This window comes from Zootoca vivipara, chromosome Z1 (genome assembly GCF_965207765.1).
Source record: "Zootoca vivipara chromosome Z1, rZooViv2.hap1.1, whole genome shotgun sequence".
In the NCBI taxonomy this organism is placed as follows: domain Eukaryota; kingdom Metazoa; phylum Chordata; class Lepidosauria; order Squamata; family Lacertidae; genus Zootoca; species Zootoca vivipara.
The window spans coordinates 40,816,022-40,837,853 of record NC_142583.1 but is presented as its reverse complement, the minus strand read 5'-3'; the positions used below and the strand labels follow the sequence as shown (position 1 = coordinate 40,837,853).

The 21,832-nt window shown below is 42.7% G+C and overlaps 1 protein-coding gene and 1 long non-coding RNA gene across 3 annotated transcripts in view; one reads left to right on the top strand and one right to left on the bottom strand.

Moving 5' to 3' along the window:
* The window catches only part of ELF2 (E74 like ETS transcription factor 2), a 42,167-nt gene extending 25,076 nt beyond the window's left edge, over positions 1–17,091 (bottom strand). Inside the window, exons 1-3 of one of the 2 annotated variants that reach the window (XM_035111778.3) lie at positions 16,708–17,091; positions 1,215–1,446; positions 137–302 (exon numbers count right to left, since the gene is read on the bottom strand). In XM_035111778.3, coding sequence (XP_034967669.1) covers positions 137–302; positions 1,215–1,289 — 241 coding nt within the window. In that variant the 5' untranslated portion in view covers positions 1,290–1,446; positions 16,708–17,091. Of the gene's footprint in view, positions 1–136; positions 303–1,214; positions 1,447–15,304; positions 16,062–16,707 lie in introns of those variants that run through there. The other variant, XM_088661106.1, reaches the window with a different exon arrangement.
* LOC132592636 (uncharacterized) lies at positions 17,074–20,461 on the top strand. The gene is made up of 2 exons (XR_009558130.2): positions 17,074–17,227; positions 19,614–20,461. It is a non-coding gene; the product is annotated as an uncharacterized LOC132592636 (long non-coding RNA).
* Positions 20,462–21,832: the final 1,371 nt, after the last annotated feature.

Below are 21,832 nucleotides of genomic sequence, written 5' to 3'. Positions count from 1 at the left end.
CATCTCCTTTTCATTAGCTGTTCCCATTAAATAGAAGGGGGAATAATAATGTGCAATTAAAACAGTAGCGATGCATACCAGTTGATTAATGTTTGCATCCTTAGCAAAAAAAAAAAAAGTAAGAAAAGAGGCTTACCTGTTTTCACAGTTTCCGTCTCGATTTCCTGTTCTTCGGCAACATCCTGAAGAAGGTAAGTTTCATCATCATAAACAAAGATCTGTGCTGCATATCCTTGTTCGACTCTGGCACTTGGTACTGGCTCTACAATCACTGCTGGATATTCAGAGACTGGCTCGTTCTCCTGTAGAGCACAGTAAGAGAGTGTGTTGCCATCCTAATCCAAATAATCCCTTCCATTTTCCCTTTAGTGACGATGTCTTTCATAGAATATTAAATAAAGGATTACAAATAAATTTGGGTATATCTGTAGGCAGAATGGGGTAGAGAGGGATAGGCGCGGAGGGGAGAGATATCTTCGATCGCCACGGCCAACTGGAGAGGTAGTGCCTTACCCGTGGGGCATTCTCAGTCTGCTTGCCTCCTCCCACTTTGCCCACCCTACAGGCAGAGGCTGCATGGGGGAGGCAGTGTGCGATCTGTTTTTTCTGTGCAGCGTCTTCGCACGGCTCCATTTGTGTGCGGGCAGTGCAACGTTACACAGGAGGAGTGCAAGGTGCAATGTTTCGCTGGTGTTAAAGGCGCAGAGGGGGAATATTACTTCAATCACCGTGCTCCTTCTGTGTAACATTGTGCTGCCCGCGAACAAATGTAGCCACACGAAGACACCGCATGGCAAAAATGGACTGCCTACAGCCTCCCTCCCAGCTGTAGGGTAGGCAGAGTGGGAGGAGGCAAGCAGACTACAGGGGGCCCTGAGGCTTGCCACTGCCAGGAGCTGCAACTGCTAGAGCAAGTTCCATATTTAGTTATATATTTAATTGCTATATTCCGTGGATAAGATGACCCACGTTTTTAGACCTAAAAAAATGGGTAAAAAACATTGTCTTATAGACAGAAAAATACGGTACATTCAAATAAATGCTCTGAGGCACATTCCCCCAAGTCAAAACCTGTAATCTATCTGACACAACAGTTCTCTTTTCTCTCTGATCATGAACTAGGGCATAATCCTCTCCCATTACATGTTTCATCTGTATCCACAATTGGCATTTACAAAGATCACATGAAGAAAGATTGTACATCATTTTCTGACCTGGCCTTGAATTTGTACTCCATTGCTGTCAAACTCAAGACCTGAGCCTCCACTGTCAACTGCTGCTGATGTCATGGTGCATTCCCTGGGAAGATTAAAAGGCTAGTAGCAAAATATGTAAATCTTCTCAGTGATGTTAACTGGTAACACAGAAAGCTTGAGATACAGGAACTTCGTAAACCAAGTAGAATCTTTGCAAAATCAAACTTCTTCCCTTCTGGTGCCACAAATCCTGAAAGAGGGAGCATAAAAAACATTGGTATATGCAACTATTTTGAATGCTATTGCTTATAGAAATAATAAAATAAATAATAATAATAATAATAATAATAATAATAAATATTTAATACGGTCAAAGACCAGTGAGGCTTATAGAAATGTTTTACAACTGTACATGAAAATAGGGCATCAAATGATACTAATATGATCAAATAATACAGCTGTCATTTGTAAAATGTAGCCTTCCCTAATCTGGTGCCCTCCATATGTTTTGGACAAGAAGTCCCATCAGCCACAGCCAGCATGCCCAAAGGTCAGGGATGATGGGAGTTGAACCTGGAGGGCACAAGGCTGAGGAAGCCTGCATCTGTTTGCCATCACATGACAGTTCCAAAGTTTATACTTATGTGGAGAATTCATTCCCTTGCAATAAGTTTTACTATACAGAATTACTTCAATTTTCGGCTACCCTTGTTTAGCTTGTTTTTCATGCCGTGTTATTATTTCAGGAGCTACATATTCATAAATTGTTGCTTTTATTAAAGTCATACAGTAGCTGCGACCTGACCTGCAGACTTTTCAATAAATAAATGCCAAATTATTCATATCCTGTGCACATGAAACCAAGCAGTCTTATCTAGCCACTGTTTGGTGTAGAGCGCTGAGCTGAAACTACTACTGATGTACTTCATAAGGTTTCCCCTATATTCTTACATATTTAAAAAATACTTTAATACCAACCACACTGTCTTCAATGAAATTCTAATTACAAAGCTTGCCATTTACAAAAGGGAAGGATAAAGGACTCCCAACACCAATCCCCACCACCCCCATTGCAACTGCATCAGCAGCAAAGGGAGGCTGTCCCCTATGTATTAAAAAGGAACAGGGAAAGCAAAACTGAACTGAGAAAGAGCAGGTGAAATAGGAATTTATTCTGAACCCAATTCTCCACCTACTTGCTTCAGGAGCAGAAGCCAGTTGCCTCTTGCTGCTGAAGCAATTAAAGGTGAGGGCCAAGAGGCCCCCATGAAGCCTGTTAGCACATCCTTCCCACTGTTGTCCAATCTGATGGTTTACTGTGTTGACTAGAGGAGAAGCATGCTGTGCAAGACAATTTCCTGTCACAGCAGGCCCAGGGCTAGTGTCTGTGCACTACCCTTTACTGCCAGGCATATTCCCTGGTAGCATGCATGAAGTTGTATATGCACACTCCTTACTTAAGGGAATTCAGGGTTATGGAACACACTACAATTAGTAAAGATTATCACCTATCCTGCTTCTCCTCCATTTGGACACCCTCAATGTCCCCACAGCAGACACCTACTTTACAAGAAAATCAAACAAACTAACAACAACAACAACAACATCTGTGTGGAAACATTATTTTACAACTATGTTTCAGTTGATTAGATAAGTATGCAGATTTCATTAATTTTAAGAATACTGTATTATAGAATTCCACAAGTATACATTAATCGGAATGAATTGTTCCAGTTCAGTTCCCCAACTCCCAAATAACATGTACAGTATCTAAATTTCTATTTTCTATCTCACTTTCACATATACAATTAAGATCCAGATTTTGAACTTATAGTGTTCTGTTGCAATTGTTGAGTCCATAGCTGACAAATTAATAAAAAGATGTAGTTAATGGGGGTGACTGCCCTTCTACAAAATTCAACAACAAGAATTGTATTAAATCTGGATACAGTATAATGAATTATTTGGGAATTCCTCAACATTGCTTTATAATGACCGGTTTACACATCCCAAAATGTTTTCTAGTTTACAAACACAAGTAATCTTGTGGAATAAAGTAGCTCCTTTGTAATACATTTTAGAGGATATGTATGAGAAGACACATAGTTTGAGAAGCACTGGACTATCTGATGTGGTGGACTGGCATTTCCCTCAACCCCAATGTGCCAGGGACTAGTATCATATTTGGTCCCTGAAGTGTCTCATCCAGCCTGGATGGCAGTGGAGTTGTTGTGGACCGGCAACCAATGCTTCGTGAACCATCACTGGTCCATGGACCACCACTTTGAGTAGCACTAACATAGCCTACTGCCTTGCACAAGTAATCTTGCACAATTCTTTGGTTACCAAACTTTTTTGAAAAAGCACCTTGGGCTCACTACAAATCAGAATGTTGAGATCTTAACTTCAATATTTTTAAAGAGATCTTAAACTGAAAACCAAAAGCACTTCAGGAGAGGGGCTAAAAGGAACCTGCTAAGAGCTGGAAAGGGTGAATTTGATGTATATCGTCGCTCACCAGACCAGAAACAAAAAACATAACCCCTTGCAAGGTTGTTGTCCTGCTTTTATTTTGAGATTAGAATGGTACACAAGGAAAGTGACAAGTAGCAAAGATCAGCAGTTACATGAGAAGTCAAAGGCATTGCTAGGCAAGAGCTAAGACAATGAACCAACAAGCAACAAGCTCCCTACACCTTCCTTTTAAATGAAGGAATGCCCGCTGCACATCATTTAGCGTGGCAAGCAAATGGGCATTCCTTCTCCAGAATGCGGCACCATTGGGAGCGGCCGCTGAGACCACATAACACCAGTCTTGAAAGACATACATTGGCTCCCAGTACGTTTCCAAGCACAATTCAAAGTGTTGGTGCTGACCTTTAAAGCCCTAAACGGCCTCGGTCCAGTATACCTGAAGGAGCGTCTCCAGCCCCATCGTTCTGCCCGGACACTGAGGTCCAGCGCCGGGGACCTTCTGGCGGTTCCCTCACTACGAGAAGCCAAGTTACAGGGAACCAGGAAGAGGGCCTTCTCAGTAGTGGCACCCACCCTGTGGAATGCCCTCCCACCAGAGGTCAAAGAGAACAATTACCAGACCTTTAGAAGGCATCTCAAGGCAGCCCTGTTTAGGGAAGCTTTTAATGCTTGATGGATTTCTGTATTTTAATATTTTGTTGGAAGCCGCCCAGAGTGGTTGGGGGAACCCAGCCAGATGGGCGGGATATAAATAATAAATAATAAATTTTTTATTATTATTATTATTGGCTGGCTAGCTGAAGTTTGTGCACACTGAGACCCTTGTGTTCTAGGACTAGGTGACAGAGATGAGGACAGTGACAGCTTGGCATCATATTTACTCCCAGCTTCCTTCCCTGAAGGGGGAGGCACTGGAGGGTGCTCCTCAGCAGCAGAACCTAAGGAGGTGAATGTCCCAGAGGTAACAGGAGGGACTTCTGAGAGTTTCCATGAGCAACTCTCAAAGGGCAGCTCCCAACCCCCTAACCAGTTGGGACTCTCTGCTGGATCAGATGTCTCTTGGGATTCAGAATCCATGACCACTATACCAGAAGACCAGTATACCTGAAGGAGCATCTCCTCCCCCATTGTTCTGCCCGGACACTGAGGTCCAATGCCAAGGGCCTTCTGGCGATTCCCTCACTGCGAGAAGCCAGGCTACAGGGAACCAAGCAGAGGGTCTTCTTGGTAGTGGCGCCCACCCTGTGGAACGCCCTCCCATCAGATGTCAAAGAGATAAATAACTACCTGACATTTAGAATACATCTGAAGGCAGCCCTGTTCAGGGAAGTTTTTAATGTGTAACATTTTAATGTATTTTAATTTTTTGTTGGAAGCCGCCCAGAGTGGCTGGGGAAACCCAGCCAGATGGGCAGGGTACAAATAACAACAACAACAACAACAACAACTGATAAAGAACCCTAATGACCAAACATTTAGCATCAAATTTCTATGGGAATTTCCTGCATAAGTTTGAATCCTAAGTACAGTGCAGAATTGTGTATGTAAAACTGTGAAAAGGAAACTGCCCAGAATTAAACAATAGTGGGATTGACTGAATCTTGCATTTTGTGAGAGCCTCTTAGTCACTGTTTTCAGAAAGGTGTGGGGAATGATTTTTGTTTTCCTCTGACATCACTGTTTACAATCTCCATCCAGAAAATCTCACAGAGATGTGTGTACACACACACACACACACACACACACACACACACACACACACACACCCTACCTGTAACTCAGGATAAAACATCATAAAGTCAGTGCTTTTTTCTATAAAAATGTTTAGGGGTACTCTCATTTTGACTCAAGAAAATCACAATTTTATAGTTCAAATTGGGAAAAATAAATACAGTAAATGGACAAAAGTTCGAAGATTTACAAAATGTTTAGGGGTATGCGTACCCCTGTGCCCCCTTGAAAAAGCACTGCATAAAGTACATCTGAAGTCCACAAAAGCCCACAAAAGTCTTTAAGTTTCTACAAGGCTTTGTTGGCTTGTCTAGTTTGAATAAACCACAATTTAAACTAATTGCAGGTCTATGTAGCAAGTGGTGATTAGTTTAAACCTGGAAGCTGATAGTTTTGATCTCTTCCTCTGGCACATGCTGGAAGGTAGGGTACAACTTAAGTAACTTTGTTCACATCAGCAGGTACTGTACCTTCTATGCCAACTTTTAAACACCTGCTGAAAACTTTTCTATTCTGCCAGGAATAGCCTAGGCAGGCAATTAAGGATACATCCCCAAAAATGGTCTACTGATGTTTGTTGTCAATTTCTTTTTGCTTTTAACTTGCTTTTAAATTTTTATTATGTTAATGTTCGATTTTATATTTTTATATTGTTGTAAACTGCTGTGATATTTTTTTACGGTACTGCAGTATATAAATATTTTTATAAATAAATAACACAATTTTCTCCTCTACTAAAAACATAGTAAGAGGGAAGGAAAAAAGAGATAAAATTCACACATTTCCTGATATCCCAATAGCTTTCTCAATCTTAAAAAATACATACTACTTTAAAATAGATCAAATTTCCAAACCAGCAACAAGTAAAGGGGATACATTAAAAAACCAGATTACTTGCCATCTCAGCAATAGAAGTTGACAAAATGCCACACACATAAAAACCAGCAGATAATTTGTTCTCAACAGTTTTGTCATTCGGGTACATATCTTCTTAATCAGGTGCCTACAGATGGTCTATACTCTAGGAAGTATGTCTGGAAGTCATGAGAGAGGTGCTTACAGCGTGTATCTGAAGAAGTGTGCATGCACACGAAAGCTCATACCAAAATATAAACTTAGTTGGTCTTTAAGGTGCTACTGAAGGAATTTTTTTATTTTGCTTCGACTCAGACCAACACGGCTACCTACCTGAAGCATAGCATATGTTCACATTACTGTTCTTTCCACATGCATCTTTTAATGTAAGTCACTTTCCATTACTTTGAAAGAGAAACAACTAAAACATTATAATTTTGATAGTATATATTACATTATAATAATACAGTGCATTCAAACTGCTAGTTTTTGAAGGTGCATTCACACATTTGCCACAATCTATATCAATCCTGTTGTTTATTAGCAAATAATGCAGATTATATGTTTTATCTCAAACCAGCTTTAATCCAGCCAGAAAACTGAATGAGAAGGAAGCAGTAATGTGAAATACTCTAGCAGCTGTCACACATGCACAGATGACAGCTTAATGTGAGTTCTGAGGGAGTTGCAACAGCTAGGGAACCCAAATCATCACCCATGTTGGGTGAAAACATATCTGCCCCCTCTCTGATGTGATCGCCACCACCATGCAAATGTGGCCTGAAATGTAGTGTGGGGGAAATTACCTCACTGTGTTCTCAGCCACTAATTTGAGCATACAGTAATGTATTTTAAGGTATACTTTTGGCCCCTGGTTTGAGTGTCAATTACTCAGTTTGGGGGCAGCACAAAATGTGGGATTGGCGGCACAAAACTTTGGCATCAGTTTGGAGGGGACCCAAAATTTTGGGGTCACATGTTAATGAAGCTCTAGTTATCTTTGGCCTGACTGGAGTTGTAAGACCAGGAAGATTGACGCAGCAAAGGATGATTCTTTGAAGGCATGCTTAATTTTTAAAGGACTGCTTAATAGTTTGCATGGATAATTAGCTGAGGAGATAGTTATGGCTATGCTTTATTGTGCAAAATCTGCCCCTAAAGAGGAAATAGCAATTTTAAAAACATGTGCTTCCAAATGCTACTCAGAAAGAAACTTGAAGAAGGTGGGAATAATTGCATAAGTGTTTAATTTGATAATGGCTTCTATGCTGGAATCTTAGCATGTGATATGCATAGAGTAAGCCCCATTCAACTCAGACTGACTTTTTTTAGTATACGGTACAGTGCTACCTCGCAAGACGAATGCCCCCCAAGACGAATTTTTCGCAAGACAAATGCGTCTTGCGATCTAATGGTGACTCACAAGACGAATTCGTTTCACGAAAAAATTGTCTTGCAAATCGCGGTTTCCCATAGGAATGCATTGAAATTTAATTAATGCATTCCTATGGGCAAAAAAAGAAGTTTCAATGCATTCCTATGGGAAACCGCAATTCGCAAGACGAATTAAATTCGTATTGCGAGGCATCACTGCACTTGAATATGATCAGACTATCAGTAGGCAGGTAAAGATTTGAATAGAAGAGCCTATTGGACTCCTTAGCCTGAGGGACAACTTCATATGCTGCTGGAAAAGCATGCTGTATTCCTTTTTCTTCCTCTACAGTTAGTCTGAGTCTTAGCAAGGAATGATCCCTGCAGCTGGGACTCAGAGTACTTATTAATCCATATCCTGGATTTTTCTGAAGTGTGACTGAGTGATCAAATTTTGCCAATATATCATACAATACAATATTTTTTCCTCTCCCCCTTTCCTGAGCAATGCCCTCAAAGGGAAAAGAACCGAAGTTATCAAGCTCCATACTGTTTACACTACATAAGATCAGTTGAAGCAGAGGAGATACAATTCCTATGCCTTTTATGGCTACTGGTTGCCCCAAGCCATGCAAAGCCCAAGGTGAGTCCCTCCACATCAGACACAACTGTTCTCTCAGTAAGTGTAATTAAGATTTGTGGGAACAACATCAAATTATTTTGACTAGTTTTTGAAGACTAAATCTTCTTTTAGAACTCTCATAGGCTTCAGTTTGCATGAGCCGTTAAATTCCACTAAGAAATCATGCACTCTATAGGGGAAATAGAGTAAGAGTAATATTTATGTTTGCTTGGAAATACAGGCAACCTCCCATTTACGCAGGGGTTGCGTTTAGAGGCACCATGCACATCAGTGGGACACGCATAAGCACCCTTGCAGTGCTGAAAACGGCACACCTGTCAGCAGTCACACACATGCTGAATGTGCACAAATAAGGAATTGCCTGTATATAAAAAGTATGCACGGATCCAAAACTCCTGCCAGAGTCCAAGGCTGCTCCCATGGAAAACTTACAACCCATAAGTCATCACAGGAATAGCTACCTCCTCCAAAGACATACTATCACTATCGCCACCTCTGACTTATCTGGTTTAAATTTCATACCTTGTACCCTCCTCCACCTGACCCACTATGCACTGCTTCCAGACACTGATTCTGAACAGACATAGAAACACCTAGGTGTTCAGTGACTAAAATATAGTGTTAGATGTCAGCCTGTTGATGATGCATCATTCCAACTGCACATTATCTCACCCAGTAGTTTCGTATGGATGTCAAACAAAATCAGAACCAACACCAATCCACTTGGGACTAAGCAACAAAATGTCTAGGGGGGCTGAGGTAACATCCCTAGTAACCACATTCTGCATTTAACAGACACAAAAGATTTGAACCACTGGAGAAAAAGACTCATTACCCCATTTAAGAACTGAAGCCATTGCAAAACAACGTAATTAGCAGCATCTGCAACACCAAAAGCTGCTGAGCATTTGACTACTATCAACACTCCTGCATTGCCCCATCAAACTCAAGATGAAGATAATCTCCTACTGCAATCACATACTCCCAATGCTTCTCCAGGAAAAGGGGAGCTAGATGCAGACAAGTCTAAAAGTAGTTAAATCATCACTGGATACTTATATATTTATTATTTTACTTACTGTGTTTATGAGATGCCTTATACATTAAATTATCTAGGTCAGTAGTTCCCAATTGGTGGTCCATGTAACCCACCAAGGGGATCTGTGGCACCATTTATATAACAAAAACTACCACAGAGATTTCACAATTTTCAAAAATATGGGGGCCATGGCTTGGCTTTTAAAAAATAGGGCATTCACAGTACTTAGCTATTTGGGAACCACTGATCTAGACATTATTCATAATAAACATAAACAGTTAAACTGTACTGCATGAGACACAAACCTGCATAAAAACCAAATACAAATAATAACGACTTCTTGAGAAGGTGACAAACCACTACCTTCTTAAGGACTAATAGATCACTATCCTGCTCTCTAGGGAGACATTACACCAGGCATCCCCAAACTTCGGCCATCCAGATGTTCTGGACTACAATTCTCATCTTCCCCGACCACTGGTCCTGTTAGCTAGGGATCATGGGAGTTGTAGGCCAAAACATCTGGAGGGCCGCAGTTTGGGGATGCCTGCATTACACAATCTATTGTTTGTTCCTAACAAAGTATCCATAAGAGTCAAGGTATGTGGGGTGCCCTTCACATTATCAGGCAACCAGTACCCTTAACAGAATTGTTGTGTTCAAGTCACAGCATAGAACTAAGAAAGGACACTGGCTCACCTTTTGGTAGAGAACATTATTGGCATAGATTGAAGACCCTTCAATAACCAGAAGAAACCATTGGATGTGATTCAGATGATATAATTGTGGCCAAAAAGGAATGTTTCTTTGCTGACATAACCCAGGCCCGACCCAAGCCTACTCCACAGCGGCTAGCGCTCCAAGAGAGTAACAGAGGAGACCACAGAAGAGAAGATACTACTTAATTTTTTAAAAAAATAATTTTAAAAAATAACTTTTTTTCTCTTTTCAAAAATCAAAAAGGTGTCCCTAGATTCTTTGAAAAAAAAATTGGTAACCATACACTAAACCAAATGGCCAAGTTGACCCAAGTGGCTCGCAATAAGTCCCCCATCAATCTGAAGATGTTGAAGCCTGTTTTACACAGGAAGACAGTAATCACCAGAACTAATCATGACAATCTGTTGCTATCAATATATGCATAATATTTTAGGTTTAACTTTTCATCTGCATTGGTAGAGGAAGATACTAAAAACAAGACAGGGATGAGAAAAGTTAGAACACACATTTTTCCTTATGGACCAACTGTGTGAGGCAGCGGGGACAAAGAACACTCAAATATTTTTTTCTTTCAGAATGAAAGTATAGCTATTTTCAGAGGGGTGGTTTTATTACTCTGCTAAAACAAAAGAATAACAAAGACATGAGCTTTTGTAGGAGAGAGCCATTTTTCATCATTACTGATAGTGAAATTTCAAAGAGTTCAAAGACTAACAAACGTTTGTGGATTAAAGTCCACTTCACTAGATGCATGTTATACCAGCTTGGAAGGTACATAGCTGTAGGAGGGGATAATGCAATTACATAAATGCATTATGTGGATGTTCCATTTTTGTTTTTCTCTTTGGATTTTTTTCCCCCCATTTCTGCTCAACAGTCCTGAGCCAAAAAAAATGTGACCTTCCTTTTTGTTTACCACAGTAATGAGTGTGTCTATTTGCACATTTTATTTTTCCCTATTTGCCAGCTGGCAAAAGACATGCATTTTTGCTCCGAAGTAACTACCACCATGCTCAACAGGACTTACTCTCATGTAAATTTGCAGAGATTACAGGCCAAGCAGGGCTTGTTGCTGAATAAATATACATAGGCTTAGGGCTGTTAGCAGGCATCCTTGTGCAGGTCTATTGTAACTTAAGTGTTCAAATAAAACAAATGTTTTATACATGCAAAATTTAAAGGATTTTATATCCCTTTGAAACCACTGGGATTTAAAGGGGTTAAACTGGATTGCACTGTACCACCAAAAAAGTATACTTTATTCCAGGCACCCCCAAACTACGGCCCTCCAGATGTTTTGGCCTACAACTCCCATGATCCCTAGCTAAGAGGACCAGTAGTCAGGGATGATGGGAACTGTAGTCCAAAACATCTGGAGGGCCAAAGTTTGGGGGTGCCTGCTTTATTCCATAAATACAACAAACCAGATATTTCAAATTAGTATTTTACATGGCAACTACTACATAAATTATGAACAATGAATTTCATATCCTTGATATAAGAAACAGAGATGAGGGTTTGATATTACCACATAGAAAGTTTTTTTCTACAAAAAATAACAAGTTTGTTCACTCATTCAAAATCTCCAGAAATTTCACATCTCTGACAAAGACCATGTAAATGGAATAACAAAGAGTAAATTAAAGTGAAGTCCATAGTCCATATACACATCATTATGACTTCTCCCCAAGAATGACCAGCTGACAAATAATTGGCTGCAATTATCATGCAAAAAAGCAAAGAAAATGACATTGAGGTTTATATAAAACCCATAGAAATAACATTGCCTCCCCTTGTTTTAGATTCATTTTCCCCAAAAGACAGTTACAGTAAGCACTGTAGCTTGTTTTTTGAAGACAGTGTGACTTTAGCTTTTTTTGTTAAGTCAAATCATTTTTATTAACTATATACCTTATCTTTTGTTAAAAACTTGAAAGCAGCATGTACCCTGCAAGTACAAGGTGAAACTTAACCACACAGAAACTTTAAAGACACACACACACACACAGAGAGAGAGAGAGAGAGAGAGCTGCCTGTTGACTATAGATATTTGGATTTGGTTTTATATAAAAAGTTAAGGCCCATTGCAATATTCTGTTTTTCATTTCTAAATGCAGGGTATTCAAATTAATAGCTATTGTTTTCATTCCTACAGATGATTGGTGGTTCGGGAATCAAAAGCAGCTTGTATCAGTGGCACCTGTACTGTTGCCTTTTTCTTGTTGTTTAACAAATATAAGAGTTATCACATTCCTGTACCTCCAACAAGCTGCAGAGCAGAGATAATTTCAGCAGTGCAGCTTCTCTCATCCCTGCAAGTTACATCTACTGAAATCTCCCCCTTCTACACAGCTGTTAAAGTTGCAGGAGCCCTGTTATTCTCATTTGCACCTGATCATCCTAGAGAAAAAGAAAGACATATGCAATAAATAATGTAAACTGGGTCTCATATTACAGGTTGGGATTAAAGGTCGGTCTTGGGTATGCTAAGACTGAAGAATACTGCCACTGATATACCAAGGTAATAAAGATGTATTTCAAGACAATTGCAAAACTGCATGAATATAACAGAAGGAGAATTGCATTTCAGTGTCAGACACTGTCTGACGATTACTTTAATATTCAGAAAATTGTATCTATAGACACACTGCTTAATTTTTTTATTTTAAAAAACCCTCCAAGAGGTTCACAAAAAACATTAAATTTGTTTGCAAAAAAAGTTACAAACAAGTATATAAAACATTCAAAAGATGAATTAAAATCAACAATAGCTAAAAAGATAAAATTTCCACATGTCTGATTAGGCTTCCCTAAAACAAATATGTTTTAAGCAGATGCCAAAAAGAGTATAGCAAAAGCACCTGATGTCCCTAAGCAAAGAGTTCCAAATGTAGGTGCGCCCACACTAAAATATCAATTTCTTACAAGTGTGGAACAGGCATTACATGGCACCTTTAACATTGCCAGTTCTGCATATCATAGTGGTTCAGTGAGCATATATAGATTAAGGCAATCCTAATAGTAACACCTTGAACTTGGCCCAGTAGCAACAGGTAACCAGTACAGATTTATAAGCAGAGGTGTTATATGCTGTCAGGGTCTCACTCCTGTCCACAACAATGCTGTAGCACTTTGCACTAACTGCAGATGAAGCACAAGGGAAGCTCCAAATAGTCTTCATTGCAGTAATCCAATCTTGAAGTCACCAATACCTGAACTACTGTGGTCAAGCTCTCCCAGTCAAGTTGCACCAGTTGCAACTGGTAAAGGGTGTTTCTAACCACGGAGGCTACCTACCGGTATGCCTCTAATGACAAAACTGGATCCAGAAACACCCCCAAACAGTATCTGCTCCCTCAGGGGGGGGGGGGTGCAACCCTGTCAAGGGCAGTCAAGTGTTCGATTTCTCAGACACAGGAGCCACTCAACCAATACCTCTGTCTTGCTTGGAGTCAAGCTCTATTTAATTCCCCTCATACTTCCCACCACTGCATCCAGGCACCAGTCCAGGGCCCACTAAGCCTTTCTAGATTCAGGTGTTATAGAGAAACAGAGATTAGTATTATCAACATACTGATGGTACCTTGGCCAAAACCTCCAATGACCGCTTGCAACAGGTTCATGCAGACATTAAGCAGTGCTGGAGACAGAATAGGGTTGTGGCACCTCATAGTGTAACTCTCAAGTGGCTGAAAAGCACTCTCCCAGTATGTTGCCCTGAAGGTTGGACCAGAATCACAGTAATACAGTGTCACCGTAAACCCCACCCCACCCCCCAGTTCCCATTCCACAGAGCCAGTCCAGCAGGGTACCATGGCCAATGGTATCAAAAGCCATATAGATCAGGAAGCAGGAGAAAGATAGAATTCTTGTCCTGCTCTCTGTAAAGATTATATGTACATGCACACACCTATTAGCAGTTGCGGTTGGGATGAAAAAGTTATCATTTCAGCTGGTATCTACGGAAGCAAGAGTGGGGCTCTTTTCCCTGTGGACAAACTTGCATGGGTGGGGGTGGGGAATGGGTAACATAACAGATGCAACCCTTACACTAAGCTGCATTCAAGCTGCACAAAAGTCAGTGGTTTCTATAAACTTTTCTCTCCAACCCCGTCTAAACAAGCAAGAAGGATCCTCACAGTTCAAGGACACATTCCGATCAAGTAAAGCAGTTGGGGAGGGCCAGTCAGAGGCATGACCTAGGGAGAGTCCCAAGAAGTGGGGAGAGAAGGCTCCCCAAGACAGGAGGGTCCCACTCCTGTATCAAAGCTGGGTTACATTCAAATTCCATTGATTTCAATACAATTATACTGTGACTAAGTGATTTTGTTGGGACCCAAGTGTAAGTCTGGATCTAACACTCAATTTATGGTTCATTTCTGCCCAAGGTATAAAAGATAATGTGCATAATGGTTTGTTTTAACTAATAATAATAATTTTACAAAACAGCATATACTGATACAAACACAAGAGCAACAGAAAAAGATGAAAACATGTGAATCACATCAACAAGGACAAGAAAATTGGACTTAAAAGTTTCTTTTAAAATTGCTCTAATTGCTTGATAAATCAGCCTCACCAATAGTTTTATACACATGCTGACACATAATTTTGCAGAATATCCTTAAGAGCCAGATGCATTTTGTTCCATCCAAATATTCCAGTAGCACTTGAAAAATTAAAATAATAGAGATCAATGCCATTGATCTCTATTGTCAACACCACAAATACAACTATCATGACATTTAACACTAAGTATTTGTGTGTCCATATGCTATAGCTGATACATCTCTTGCACAGCCTGCATGCTAAACAACTAATAATTACTTTGAAATACAAGTCTCTTGTCTTCTTACATCTAGTTCAAAAATATTCTTTCCATTCTCTTTAAAATATAATTTAAACATACAATACAGAGGTCCATTTTCATTATGATTTCTCGTCTCAATCTTTTACAATTTACTTCAGCAACATGTGGATATGAGTAAGTACTTCCAGGAAACAAGTCCCACAAAATAATGACAGCTGAAAAGAGTTGCAACCATATGAGGTGTTAATCTCCCACCTCCTTCCAGAAACTAAGGACTATGGGTTCCTTTTAGTTACCAGTACAGTACTAGGTCGTTTAGAAGAAGTCCCATGACCACCACCAACAACAACAACAAAGGCAAGCCATCGCTTCATCGAACTACTCGACTAATAAAGAACCTCTATCAAACAGCTAAGAGAACATGTCAGGACATATTTACAACAGCTCCTCCCATAAAATACCGTCACGTGCAGAGGCCAGTGCTCCACATCCGTTCTTCGTAGACGTGGAAAATATTTGTAAGCCACGCGGGTACAAGGTTGTTTTGTTTTGTTTAAGGAGAGAGGGAGAGGGAGAGAGATGGGGGAATATCTATATTTCACAGCCACGAAGGAAAGCGCCCCTCTGATAACAGAAGCCGCCTTAACCGACGCTCCACCAAGGATGTGCATATGCAAGTCTTATCCGGGAAAGGGAGGCAACCTCGACACCAGAAACTGAAAGTAAAGGCTTGCGGGGGAGGGCAGAAAGGCCAGCAGAGCCATCCCAACTGACAGGGGACGCGCGGATGGAGCTGCCTCCCTTCCAGGCAGCGGCGGCGATGGCCTCGCTTACCCCACACATCCCCCCACCTCCCAGAACCATCAACAAAGCCGAGCCAGCACGGATGGCGGGGGGTGGGGGTGGGGAGGGGACGACTTTCTAGTACAGTTTTTTCAGATTCCCTTTTGCGCTTTGTAGGCAATTCCTTCCGATGTCTCCCCCCAGCACCACCACGACTCGTGTATCCCGCAAATATTCAAATGGATTAATTATTTTGTTTGGGGAGAGGCGTGAGGGGAGAGAAGAGGACACTGTTTCTGTACTCCAGCCCCAGACAGACCCAAAAAAATAAAAACCTGACAGACCAGCTTTCCCTTGGTTTAATCGCACATCCCTCAGAGGATTTCCATTCCCCTCCACTTGCACGCAGCATACACAATTGCACAATCGCTCGGCGAGGAAAGGGAGGGGTCCCGCAAGGACTCCGAGGGGACTTTCCAGGGCCAGTCTATGCCCAGCCTCCCTCCCCTGACCAGTGAAGACTTCCATTTACACACACACACTTATATAAGCCGATGGAGGGATGACACTGACAAGAGCAGGGTCTCCCCCTCCCCATGCAACTGAAGGGGGTCCCTTCGGGGATTTTCCAGCCTGCGCCCGGCGTCCCTTTGCCCGCCTTGCCCAGTTCGTGCTCCCAGATCACAAACGTGAAGCGGGAAAAAGACACGGGTGCGAGGACGAGACCAATTATCTCCCCTCCCCCCCCCCAAAAAAACGCCGGTCTTCCCGATGAGGTCGACCCTAATGATGGGGGTGGGAGACCTCCGTCCATCGACTTCCCATCTACGGGCCCATCCGCTCCTCAAACGGGGCGGGCGAAGCGAGGGGTTTGCGTCCCTCAGCCGCCGCCGAGGCCGGGTTTCAGCCCCGGAGCTCCCGCTGCCATTTCTCCGCGGGCCGAAAGAGCTCCGCAACGTCGCCTCCGACGGACAGGAGCGCGTCGGGGGCCGAGGAACAGCCGAGTGACCCCCGGGGCTCAGCCATTCGCTTTTCTACCGCCGCCTCCCCCCCCCCAACCAGAGCCTCCCTCCCGCCTTACCTTGTTTATGTGTCAAAGGGAAGCGTCACGTCGCCGCCGCTCTCCCCTCTCTCAGGCCGAAACAGCGGCGGGAGGGAAACAGCCGGCAGCAGCAGCGGCGGCAGCAACAGCCAGGAGAAAACCAGCTCGCGAGGAGGCGGAGGGAAAGACGGAGAGGGAGGGCTGCTCGCTCGAAGCAGCAGCGGCAGCAGCAGCCGCCCAACGCCGGGGGAGGAGACACGAGGAGCGGGAGGAGGGACGGAGGGAGGGATCTGCGCCCGAGCGATACAGCCTCGGCTGCCCGCCCTCCGCCTCCTCCTTTCCCCCCGCCTCCTCCCCGGCGCAACGCGCGAGGGCGGCCCTCGGCCTCCCCTTCTGCACATGCTCGCGCACCTGAGGCGCCTCCGCCGAAGGGGCGTGGGCGCGAGGGGAGCTCGCGCACGACCCGTGTCCCGGCTGACGACGACCGTCGCTCCTGTATGTACTGTACAGTACTGTTGTTCTTTGCGCCCAGCAGCAGCAAGCAAACTGGCCCGGCTTGGTAGGCTTTTATGATCCGTCTTCTCTCTCTCTCTCTCTCTCTCGCACACACTGACTGACTAGCTTGCTGCATCCTGAGGAAATGCAGGCTCCGTCTAGGGTGGCATCCTGTGTGCCCCGTCTAAAATTGCCCAACTGCCCCCCACCCACAATGCAGCCTTAAGGGAGAAGATAGCTCGGGGGAACCCGTTTGTTTGCAGGGGGTGGGATTTAGCGCACGCATGCTTCGAATTCTTATTTATTGAATTTATATACCGCCTTTCATCCAAAGATGCCAGGGCGGTTTACTGCAATGAGAACACAAAATGCCTATCACAATTACAATAACCAACAAGTCTCATTAAACTTGTATGGGACTTAGGTCTGAGTGGGCAGGTTTAGGATCCTACTGCATAGCTGAAATCCATGACATAGCTGTCAAGTTTTCCCTTTACTCGTGAGGAAGCCTATTCAGCATAAGGAAATTTCTTTTAAAAAGGGAGAGATTGACAGCTATGATCCATGGGGAACCTCAGGCCTGGGGTCTGGATGCAGTCCTCCAGGACTTTATATCTTTCTAGCCCTGGAGACTTTCTGCAGGAAGCACCCGGCCCTCAGAGCTTGATCCATGCCCTTCTTGAGTGCTTTTGCTTGGCTGGAATGTGTCCTTGAGCTGTGATAATGCCTCTTGGGTAGAGCAATGGGTGTATAAAAACATCTGCCTTTTACATGGCTGGGCTGCGTGACCTACTGTTCAAATATAAGAGTCGCATCTGTTGGCTCCACCATCTCTTTTCTCTGGCCCTACCCATGGTAGGCATGTGTTCCCCAGAAAGTTACCCACAAGACCATGCGGCCCTCAGGGTAAAAAAAGGCCCTGGTTATATGCTGTTACTTGGAAGTAGCACCATTGGTCCCAGCAGAACGCATTTCTGAATAAACATGAATAGGCTTTGGCTGCACAGCTGTGTAGAGAATTTGGACTTTGGGCAGTTGTAAAGAGGGAAAATAACAAAAGGTACTAGAGCCATTTAACAGTTGCTACTTTCCCTTTGTTTTGATTGTAAGTGCTTCATCTGTTTGAGGTCAATATGCTAGTCATCCATTAAGCAGAGGACCTACTCCCAACTGTGTTGGCCATCCACCTGTGGAATGATGCCAAATCCTCTCTGGCATCAGCCTGCAGAAAGCCCCCAAATGGGAGGGGGTGGGCAGGGAAGGGCTGAGACAGCCCTGGATCCCAAACTAGCCCCACTATCATCTCCTGATGATGTCAAGCCTGATTTGCCTGTCCCAGCTGGCATAAACTGTAGATTGCAGATGTGGCAACGGTCCTGACACTTTTAAAGTCCCGCAATTCCCTAATTGGGGTTTGAATTGCAGTCAGCCCTATGCGGTGACCATTTCCATTGTCTACTGAGGACTGTCTCACAATGCAATTCTACACCTGCCCATTCAGGAATTTAAAAAAGAGGTGTACTCCTAAGTAAGGGGCTGTATCGGAATGTAAGTCTTGTTGAACTCAGTGGCACATAAGAAGATCACACTGTCAGTAAAAAAGTATTTTTATTCATCTATAAAAAGAAGCTTGTTTGAAAGTGGCCCATTGTGACTGAGAGATTGGGTGGCCAAGGGAAAGAGGATGGGACTCTTGCACTTTCAATAGTTATACAGAAGAGGAAGCTTCAATTGATGAAGTTTGTTACACAAGCTAAATCTGCTGAAATCCCATCTTCTGCACAGCTGTTAAAGGGGCATGAGACCTGTCTTTAAAGCTCTTAAAGTGGCAGGAGCCCTCTCTCCAGATTGCATCGCATTACAAGATTCTGATCCCAGATGCCGCACTGCAAGTTGCAGCCTTGCTTAGTGCCTAGGCACCTTGAAAGGTGTTTATATGTTCAGGTACTGTTCCAGGGCAATGACCTGGCAGCTCTGACTACAAGTTCAGTTTCTTCCTGTGGCCTTGCCATCTACTTTCTGGTATCTACCTACATCCTATCTACAGAACAATATTTCATCAGTCTCTTTGTTTAAGGATTAAGCCAACTGATAAGGTGTCAAGGACATAGACCTTAAACCAGGGGCTTCTGGCTGCTCATGTCAACCTGTTTCCTAAATATAGGGTGGCCTGGTGAAAACAGGACAGGGCTCCTACACCTTTAGTAGTTGTGCAGAAGATTCCAGCAGCTGTAGTTTGTGTAGCAAGTTGCATTTCCTCAAATTATCTTTCCTACCCACCATTAAAAGTACAGGAGCCCTGTCCTTTTTTAGTATCTGGATGTTCCACTTAAGAAACCATGGATTGGCTTCTCTCAGATAGGTTGGTTCATTTGTTTTATTTAGCATTATTGAACTATATCTCTGAAATGTCTCACCTCTTAACTCTTCCTTCCTAAATTGTTGTTTAGTTGTGTCTGACTCTTCGTCACTCCATGGACCAGAGCACGCCAGGCACTCCTGTCTTCCACTGCCTCCCGCAGTTTGGTCAAACTCATGAATACATAATACATAAATACGACCAGCCAAATGTCAGCGGTTATCCAGATTCTGCTATACTTCAATGGTTTCAATATTGTGTATGCTAAAAACATGGGTAGCTTTTGCTCAGTTGTGCAGCAGCCATCAAGCCTGATCCACTGAATTCAGTACAACCTACCCCCAGTGAAATGTGCAGAGAATTGCAACCTTTCAGATATTTGAGTGTCATCTCTGTGTGCAAAATCCTTTTTAAATAGTCTCTTAGGAAGTATGATGTACAGTAGTTGTTAGACTCAGCCTTTCTGAACCTTGTGTCCCCAGATGTTGTTGGACTACAAGACCCATCATCCCTTACCTGGTCCTGATAGCCAGGCATCATGGAAGTTGTAGTCCAACAACATATGGGCACCCAAAGATGAGAAAGGCTGGATAGTGTGTTGAACTAGGACCAGGGAGACCTCACTTTATGTAAAAACTACCTCTCACCCTACAGCACCTCACAAAATTGTTGTGAGGATAAAACAAATGGGCCAAACCATGCCATTCCTGCTACATATCAAACAGCTGCCATCTCTGTTATCTGTTTGATAATATATATTGTCCTGTTGAAGGCCTTCCTTTTCGAGTGAAACCTTTAAGTAGAGATTTCTTTCCCAGTCTGTATCTGTGTTGGACTTGTTTTTAATATGCTTTCATTATTGATGTTTTCATTGTTAAATTGCTTTGGGGTGTTTTATGGGGAGCAGTTCATAAATGCTATAAATAATGATGATTATAACACACTGCCTTAAACTCCTTGGAGGGAAAGTGGGATATATATTTAGTAAATAAGTTCCCATTGCAGTTGGGTTTACTGTTTCCCCCCCCCCTTAAATAGTACCTAAACTCAAGACAGCCATCTTCCCCCACAACCTCTCTCCTATGCTTCTTACACCAGGTTGATTTGCAGACAATAGTACTTATCTTTATAGCAGGAAAAGCATTATTTGCTGGAACTGGAGATATAGTTGGTTTTAGACAGACAATATCCTGAGCATCACATAGTTATCTAGTAAACTTCACTCAGTCTGGTTGACTCTGATTATGCAAGACTTCCTAGATCCCAGCCTCAGGCTTGAAATCAAAGGCCCTTTGTTACATTTTCCGCACCTGACTTTCTCTGTCATGTCATCAACACACCTCTTTGCTTGCCAGAGTCCAGGTGACAAGCTGAGGGTTACAGATGTTCTGTGTATCAGTTACTAACCTGGTGGGAATTATTGCCAGGGTGATCACTTCCAAAAGAAGGCTCTTGTGCCTTTAATGGTTGTGCAGAGTTCATAGAAAATTTTGGCAAAGGCAACTTGTTGTGCAAGGTCGAGAAGCTACACTTAGCTGCAGTCCCTTGTCTGTACAGCTGTTAAAAGAGACAGGAACCCTTTTCTGTTTTGCTTCTAGTCAGTCTGTCCTCAGAGGGGGAGAGATCCACTTTTTTCACCATGATATCCCTGTTTTCCCTCATTCTTCAGTATGAGATTCATTGTTAATGTACAGGTAATCCTAAAACTTCCTAATTCAGATTACTTTGGCAATTCTCAGGAGGAATTGGCAGGGAAAGAGCTGCATAGTAATGTGATGCTGATATATAAAGTGCCTTTCATTTAATTGGGAACATGCAACCTCTTGTTAGTTTTCAGCCTTATTTGTTTAAGGTGAAAGGAAAAGAAAACTGAACAAGGAGGAGCTGAGCTGTGTTTCATAGGGTATGTATGTTAGGATAGGGACGGGGAATCTGTGGCTGTCCAGATTATCTTGAACTCTAATTCCCATCATCCCTAACTATTGGCCACGCTGACTAGGGCAGATGGGAGCTGAAGTCCAAGGAGATACCGTATCTTGATAAGGACTTCCACAAACTATACATGTTGTGATATGGGTTATGAGTTTGTTTTAAATATGCAGAACTTGTCTATGAACAAAATGATCTACATCCAAGAGTATTAAAAGAACTGGCAGAGGTGATTTCAGAACCACTGGCAATAATCTTTGAAAATTCCTGGAGAACAGGCGAAGTTCCAGCAGACTGGAGGAGGGCAAATGTTGTCCCTATTTTCAAAAAGGGGAAAAGAGAGGACCCAAACAATTACCGCCCAGTCAGCCTGACATCAAT